Consider the following 8227-nt stretch of genomic DNA (forward strand, 5'->3'; position numbering starts at 1 on the left):
ATTTAATGCTTTCTCAATTTTATTTTCAAGATAAAAAGTAAAGCATGTAGTAAAGTTTCGTGCAAATACTTTTAATCATTCTATGATATTGATATCTCAAAACATGCTGTAAATAATCTCATTTAAAATACGAGCATCTCAAAATCATTTCAAATCCTCACATGATAAATAGGCAATGACTAGAGGGTACTGTCGACTAGGTGACTCATCAAAGGGTACTGCCTACCAGAATACAAGGAAGCGATGGCTAGAGGATACTGTCGATGATGAGCTCAGCTTGAGTTCTCAAAATTAACTCTGTTGACAATTGTTAGTATATAGCAAGTAGGGATTATTCTATCCGGGGATTGAATGTGCTCCTGTCATTTAAACGTCAAAGAAAGATATATTAATTACAATTATACAATATATACGAAAAATACAAACAAAAGGGGTTTTCGAATTGTTTTTATTTTTAATCTAAATTAAACTAATTGCATTGATCAATCAAACCATGAATCGTAGATAATATGGACAACAAAGATGTATGATGTAGTCAACAACCATTAACACGAAAACAAGATATCAAACAACAAATCACAAATGAAAACATGCACTTGGAAGAAATCAATCAAGAACAAAGAGGGATGCCTACAAGGTTCTTATTACTTTCCTTAGTTAAATTAACTAGATGAACGTACCATAGTTAATCCTATTAAACATACAATGCTAGTGAGTGATCAATCTAATAACAAAACACATTCAACGCAATAAGCACTTAGAAAGTTTGATTGATTTAAGAAAAACACACAAGTTAGAACGCTAATCAAGCATGCAATTCTCTTTGTTGATTTACCTAAGGAATTATAGGTTTTTCACTTAATAATTAACACCTAGAACGCTAGCAATCTTAATTTGGATTCAATCATGTAATTCAAAACTTAAGTTGGCCATCAAAGAAATCGAAAATCATGAAAGGTGGGATTGAAGAACAAAATCAACAAACATCCAAAAACATATAATGAAATCGCAAATTTGTAATCTGAAAATCCTAAAACGTTTTCATACTTCAAGGTTAAAGAAAAATAGACATCAATACATACTCTTCATTCTAACAAAGATTCGAAACATCCATTCAAAACAAAAACATAGAACGCTATAGAATCTGTTTTTAAAGTTACAAAACATATATAGAAACCGAAAACAAAAGAATAGAGGTCATGGTTACACTTTTAAAGAACCTTCAAGAATGCAAGAATGTCTTCAAAGGTGGTGGAGGATGATGAGGCTCACGGCAAGGATGGTGAATGGAGAATGGAACTTTGCTTCACGGCTTCAAGTCTTGAACAATGGAGAGGGGCTGAAACCTTGAGAGTAAAGGGGAGATATTTCGATTTTGATTCTGGGTTTTGATTATGATTTTTATGTCTCACCCTCGCCTCCTTATATAGTGCATGGCTAGGCTTGGTGTCCAAGTCTTTCTGTACTTGTCCTGCATCATTCGACCAATCAAAATATTCCATAAGAAGTAGAATCCATATGTTCCTCTTGATTGCCGAAATCACCAATGAATCTAGACCCTATTTCAGCCAACTTGCATGTAAAATGTAATCAGTAAACCTAAATTGATAATTATTCTCTTTTATTTTCCTTTCCTGATTGCACATGAATTAGATTTTCTCCCAAACTCTCCCAAATTGACTCTTGCCGAATTCTTCTTTAATCTTCTCTCTATTTTCACGGCAAAAAGAATTATTTTAGGATAATTATTCCTTTGAGATGTCAAGAATAGTCTAGAAGATCACATGGAAGTCACGTGCTTCAATTTTTGGGCCAGACTTCTTCATTTGGACAATTTCAAAGCCCATCTTCATGTATGACGCCATTCTTGGTCTTCTAGAACATTCTTGAACTATCTTGAGTCATATTGAAGCCTCTCAGGTCTCCTAGTGTGATCAGGACTCCTAGTGCCAACAGATTTCCTAGTCTGATTAGGATTCTTCATTTCCGAGATGTTCTGGAACCTTCTTGAGCTCTCCTAGTGCAACAGGGATTCCTAGTCATGTTAGGTTTCCTTTTCCTGGTAGGAATGGGTTTCCTTGTCTAACTGGGATTCTGTCATTTCTCATTTTTGATCATCATTTCCATAAGTTCACTCCTAGTTGACTCAGGATTCCTACAACTGGGATTCCTTCTCCTAGTCGGATTGGGAAAACTACATTTCTCCATTTCTTGTTCATTTTCGCGTCTCATTTCTTCCTTGCCTTCATTTCTCTCATTTCCAGCTCTTGATAACTCATTTCCTGCGTTTGAAGCTCAAATGTACCTAATTACAACAAAATAAGTTAGAAATGATAATATTAAGAGAATAACTAAGTAAAATGTAGAGAAAATGAGATTAAAAACGTTGTAAATATTGCTAACCATCTCATGCCATTTAGAGAGTACTGTCGACCAGATAAAGCATCAGAGGGTACTGCAGATCGGATATATATATATATATATATATATATACAGTCCGTCTCAGGTGCGGACGTCCGTACCGAGCGGACGGTACAGATTTCCTGTTTTCGACCACTTTCCGGCCACATTTTTACATCTTAACCGTTCAGTTTTTAGGTCCTAGTGTATAGATAACCTCTGCAAAATTTCAGCCAATTTGGTGATCGTTAAGGCATCCAAAACTGCAATTTACCATTATAAATACGAACGGTTCCAGTTTGACAGATTCGGTCCGTTCGTGTAAAATGCAGTTTTGGATGCCTTAACGATCACCAAATTGGCTGAAATTTTGTAGAGGTGATTTATACACTAGGACCTAAAAACTAAACTGTTAAGATGTAAAAATGTGGCCGAAAGTGGTCGAAAACAGGAAATCTGTACCATCCGCTCGGTACGGACGTCCGAGCGAGGCCTCGCTTTAAAATTAAAGTATGAGGTTAGAGTTTAGGGTCACTTTTTGGTCTCATATCCAAATCTCGACCGTTCGGTTTTTAGGTACTGATGTATAGATCATCTCTGCAAAATTTTAGCCAAAATGATGATCTTTAAGGTATCTAACTCGTTTAAACCATTGGACGAACTGAATCTGTCCAACCTGAACCGTACTAGCTTTAAGGCAGTTATCAACGCCTTAACGACCATCAATTTGGCTGAAATTTTGCAGAGATGATCAATACATTAGTACCTAAAAACAGAACGGTCGAGATGTGGATATGCCCGATAAGTGACCCTAAACTCTAACCTCGCACTTTAATTTCAATTTAATTTCAAAGTGAGGTCTCGTTCTGGATAAGATCTGTATATATATATATATATATATATATATATATATATATATATATATATATATATATATATATATATATATATATATATATATATATATATTCTGGAGGGTACTGCCAATCAGACTTTTATCTGGAGGGTACTGCTAACCAAGTAATCAAATGCATTCTCTAATACTATGATTAACCTCAAGAACATACATATGAACTCATAAATTCTCATAAGTTTTAAGTCATCATCTTTCCGAAAAAAATCTCAATAGCTCGAAATCCAAATAACTCGGTAATTAATAAAACATTTCGGAAAGGAAACTCAATATTAACATCGTAAATCATAAAAAACACAGTTTATGAAATTTTGAAAATTCAACCATACTCAAATACTCGAATATCATAACTTCATTTATTTCAATATAAATGAATATGATAAGATTAATGTTCAGAAAATAATATTGCATGAATATTTAATTTAAATTTAAAAAGCAAATATCCAGTACAAAATTTCGGCTATAACAGTCGTTCGACCAATTTTTTCCTTGTGCTCGATCTACATGCCGTCCTGAACAAAATGATAATCATGAATAACTTTTTTTGAGAATCGAAAATAAATTGACATATTAAAAATGAAAACTCTAAAACGATAATTCATCGAAAGATCAAAATCATATCAAAACGAGCTCAAATTTCATAGGTTATGTTCGATAACTATAACAACCTATTGAAAAATGGTGTTGATTAAATAGTTGGATCAACATAAATAGCACCTCAAAATCTCGAAACTTTTAAAAGTCTGATCATTTTCAAAACGTACACCAATAGCATTATAAATCATATCCACAAGTTTGTAATGGTACACTTTACCTAACTTACCAAAGCAAAGGACAAGAAACTGCCGGTCTTGTCCCCACGCGCCGTCACAAATGGTTGCGTGTGGACCCTATGCGCCGCCATACCAAATTCGAATTTGGAGCAAGAAATTTACACTAACATGTTCATCATCAAATGGAGATCAATTTCTATAACTAGAGCTAAGGTCAATTCAACCTAGATCGGCCATAATTTGCTTCGAAAGCTTTTAGCAGCCAAAGACTTCAAGGAGTTGATTATCCCACCTTTGATCGAATTGGGCAACAAGGTGGATATCGGGATGATCAGTGCATCAAGGGCTTCAAAACCCAACTAATCTCTTGGCCGAAAATTGCTGGAATTGTGAGACCGAATCAGGTTGCTCGGCACGACACTAAGAAGAACTCGGCTTCGATTCTCCTTCTAGAGGGGCTTAAAGCTCGAATGGTTTCTAGAGATGGCAAGAGAGAAGAAGTCTGGTTGGAATGGCGGTGGTGCGGTGGTCTGGGTCGATCGGACGACGGAGAACCCGTCAGATCTCCAGGTTAGGGTCAGATCTGCAAAACGTGTTTGTGTTAAGAGAAATAGGAATCTAGGCTTGACTGAAATGGAAATTTCCCAAAATAGAAAGGTGAAATTGCTATTTATAGTAGGTTTCCTAAAATAGTAAATTCTGGCTTTCAGATCGTAACTTCTTCATACAAAGTGCGATGTTTGCGTGCCATTGTCCACGAGCTCGGTTTAACGTGCTCCACATCTTTCATGAAGAAAGTTTCTTCAAAAAGTGAATCGTAGAAAAAGTCAAACTTGGAGCCCCTAAAAGTTCGAAATGAAGGTAAAAAGTGAAGATTCTAATCGTTTACCGTCTAAATGACCTATAAGCAGATAATTCTGGGTATGGGACGTAACATATGTGGTGCTGCAAATGGTGATTAGTTGAACTCGGGTTGGATCTTGCTCTTCTTTTTTTTTCGTGGTAAATGGTGGATGAGAGGTTGATAGAAAGGTCTCTTCAGCAACCCATTTTTTGGTATACTGTGTTGATGGAAGGGCTAGGAACTTAACGCCCCGAAGATAGCGTCGAAGGACAGGGTTTTTGAAGGCAAATAAGGTAGATTGAGGTTGTCGCGCTACTCCTTGGGTGACCGAATCATGGGTGCCAAAGCTGCTAGGCTGCCCTAGACAGTCTAGGTCCAATCTTGGAATGGCTTGATGAGTTACTACCGATATGAATTTCGTATTTGAGATCCAAGTTGACAGTATAGTCTTTTTAAGTTATTTTTTCTTCGAAGTCCCTATTTTTTGGTTAGCTTAATAATCGAGGAGAATTTTTTTGTTTGGAGGCTAAGTACTATGTGTTTTAGTGTCAATGATAGGTTAAGTTTTCTTTTGTTTTTAGTTTGAGTTTCCTTCCCTGCAAATTGGTGTATTTTGTTTCTCAATTGCTTGAATGATTCTCATTTAGACTTCTGTACTGTGAGCACCATATTTTTTTTTTTTTTTTTATAGAATATTAGGAATTATTTTGAATACGTGATATTTTCTTAAATAGGAAACTAAATCATAATAAATGAAACAATTGGCTTTTAATTATAATTGAATCAAACAAAAACTAATAAACGAATAATTTAGAAATAGCCAGCCATGTATCTGTAGCTTCTCAAACGCAAATGGGAGAATGTAAGATATAGTTAAAAATAACAGCCGAGTCCACGTGCCGAAGCGGGAGGGAAACCGGCTAGGAAGCTACGTTAAACTTGGTCCAGGTTCCGGAAATGAATTAATATGAACAAGAATGGAATCTCATGATCGGTCGAGATACAGGGAGACGTGGGCATGGCGAAAGATCCGGCGACCCTTCTGCTGCAATTTGCTATCTCTCTCTCTTCCCTCTAAGATATTCATTCACTTCTGCCGTGGCCAGCTAACAATCCCAATCCATTAGTTTACTAATTAATTAATTAATGATAGTATGCAAATTCATGTGTTATAATTATTAATTTATGCACTTTTCTTGTTCCCATGCGTACTATTAATTAGGACTTCCTATCTAGTCTAGCTAGCTCCTTTCAGTAGTAACTAGTAACACACATGCATGTATATATATATATATATTATAATTATATATTCATTATTTAGTTAATCTTAATATATATGCAGCTGCAATCAGACCCATAATCAATAATAGTTTGAATCACTACAAATAGAGCTTAAATTCTACTGCAGAGTTGTCATTCTCATTCTGCATATGCATATGCGTGCCTAGCTAGCCATTTGAGCTATCTACTGTAGTATAGTTTTAGCTGCTTGATTAGCAATATCCAAGCGAGCTAGCTAAGTTTTGTTATGGCACTTGCCAAGGATAGGATGCCCCATGATTCACTTCAGCATCAAGTAATTTCTTCAGATCATCATCTTTCTAATAATGGTTTTGTTTTTAGATCAGCAGCTTCCACAACAAGTTGTTATCAAGCTGAAGATGATCATGATCAGGTAGCTGCAGGCCACTCAGTCATCAACTTCAAGAATAATGGCTACAACAGTAGTTTCATCCATGCCAACAGTGCGACGTCTCTGCTTAGTTTTGAGAAAAGCAACAACGGCATTACTCATAACAACGATAGTTACGACTGCATCAGCAGGGTCGACCCAGTTCGCCTGTCCGGTGATTTCAATTGCTTTCAGACAGCTAGCAATTACAGCAGTTCCTTATCCAATCCCTCAAATGAAAGCCATGGATCAGAATTAGGGTCAGCTTATGGGTGGTTGTACTCGGACGCAACACTAATGGCAGAAAGCTTCCCTGAATCGGAAACACAAGTTGAAGCAGCCTTTCAAAAGCGCCCCCATAAGGTTCTTTCTTTTTTCCCTAACCCTTTATTCTGTGTTTTTGTAGCAATGAAATTGATTTAACCAAAAAGCTAATTAATGGTTGTCTTTTTGCCACAAAAATGTTGCAGTTTAATATCATGCTTGTTATGTTGTAAAACGACCGATCTGGTTCATGAAAATGCAGATTTATTTGGACTCTGGAACATAATGTATATCAACAGTAATATCAAAAACAATACCACACAAATATTCTGTACTCTTTTGTTATCTGATCAGTTATTTTTATATTCATCTATCTGGACCCGAATTTGTTCACAGGGAGAGAACATGCAACCTTTAAAGAGGCAATGCACCAGCGATGTTGTTGCTGCTGCTACTGCTACAACCAAGAAGCCCAAACCTAAGTCTTCAAGTCCCTCAAAGGATCCCCAAAGTATTGCTGCCAAGGTAATTAATCTAATTGCTTCAGATGTACTCAACGTACTGATGACATATATTGCGGGATTGATTGTAAATGCAGCAAAAGTTTCTTAGGAAAGCAAAGATTGGATTTTAATTGATGGAAAAAGAATGTTTGTCTTGCAGAATCGGAGAGAGCGCATTAGCGAGCGGCTTAAGATACTCCAGGAACTGGTGCCCAATGGCTGCAAGGTGCATAGACTTCATCTTTCTAAATGACTATTCATCTATATCTTGTAAATTTCCTGCACTAGTAGAATTTATATTCTCTGGACGTAATTCTAAATGTTTTCTTCCACGTATATGTATCTGCAGGTTGATTTAGTAACCATGTTAGAGAAAGCCATTAGTTATGTCAAATTCCTTCAATTGCAAGTCAAGGTGTGATTCGGTCGATCAATAAAATTTTGTTCTTGCTTAATTTTTTTTTTCCCCGAAAATCTTGCTTAATATTTTGTATTGCTTTGAACTGCTGGAGGCTTATGAAATATTATATTGAAATTTAGGTCTTGGCAACCGATGAATTTTGGCCCGTTCAAGGTGGGAAAGCTCCTGATATTTCTCAAGTAAAAGAAGCCATTGATGCCATCCTCTCATCTCAAAGAGACACAAGTTCAAGCTCAAAGCTGTAACAGCTTCTCTTGAAGAAGATTAGGCCCTTTATAAGATAATTTAATTTCCAAATAAAAACAAGAGAATCTTTGTTGGCAAAGGAAAAACTTTGTCATAGAAACAATGGGTACTAGCTTTGAATTGATATTAATTAAGCTAATTTCTTGTCGTTCCTTTTTGTTTGACTATGCTGTTGCAAAATCATGGATGGT

The 8227-nt window shown here is 36.0% G+C and overlaps 1 protein-coding gene and 1 long non-coding RNA gene across 2 annotated transcripts; one reads left to right on the forward strand and one right to left on the reverse strand.

The window, feature by feature from the left end:
• Positions 1–1067: 1067 nt before the first annotated feature.
• Positions 1068–4666, reverse strand: LOC133722449 (uncharacterized). Its single transcript, XR_009852744.1, has 2 exons — positions 4137–4666; positions 1068–2305 (listed from the first exon to the last, which is right to left on the reverse strand). It is a non-coding gene; the product is annotated as an uncharacterized LOC133722449 (long non-coding RNA).
• Positions 4667–6221: 1555 nt separating this feature from the next.
• On the forward strand, positions 6222–8227 carry LOC133723358 (putative transcription factor bHLH086). Its single transcript, XM_062150168.1, has 5 exons — positions 6222–6965; positions 7263–7391; positions 7530–7595; positions 7719–7784; positions 7910–8227. Exons 1-5 carry the CDS (start codon positions 6459–6461, stop codon positions 8033–8035), a joined length of 894 nt encoding a protein of 297 aa, XP_062006152.1. The 5' UTR covers positions 6222–6458; the 3' UTR covers positions 8036–8227.

This window comes from Rosa rugosa, chromosome 7 (genome assembly GCF_958449725.1).
Source record: "Rosa rugosa chromosome 7, drRosRugo1.1, whole genome shotgun sequence".
NCBI lineage: Eukaryota > Viridiplantae > Streptophyta > Magnoliopsida > Rosales > Rosaceae > Rosa > Rosa rugosa.

Excerpts from the sequence above, each read along its gene's own strand:
- LOC133723358 (XM_062150168.1), top strand. The coding sequence starts at position 6,459 with ATGGCACTTGCCAAGGATAGGATGCCCCATGATTCACTTCAGCATCAA. Across the intron at positions 7,392-7,529 it reads CCCAAAGTATTGCTGCCAAG|AATCGGAGAGAGCGCATTAG; the intron begins GTAATTAATCTA and ends TTTGTCTTGCAG. Across the intron at positions 7,785-7,909 it reads TCCTTCAATTGCAAGTCAAG|GTCTTGGCAACCGATGAATT; the intron begins GTGTGATTCGGT and ends ATTGAAATTTAG.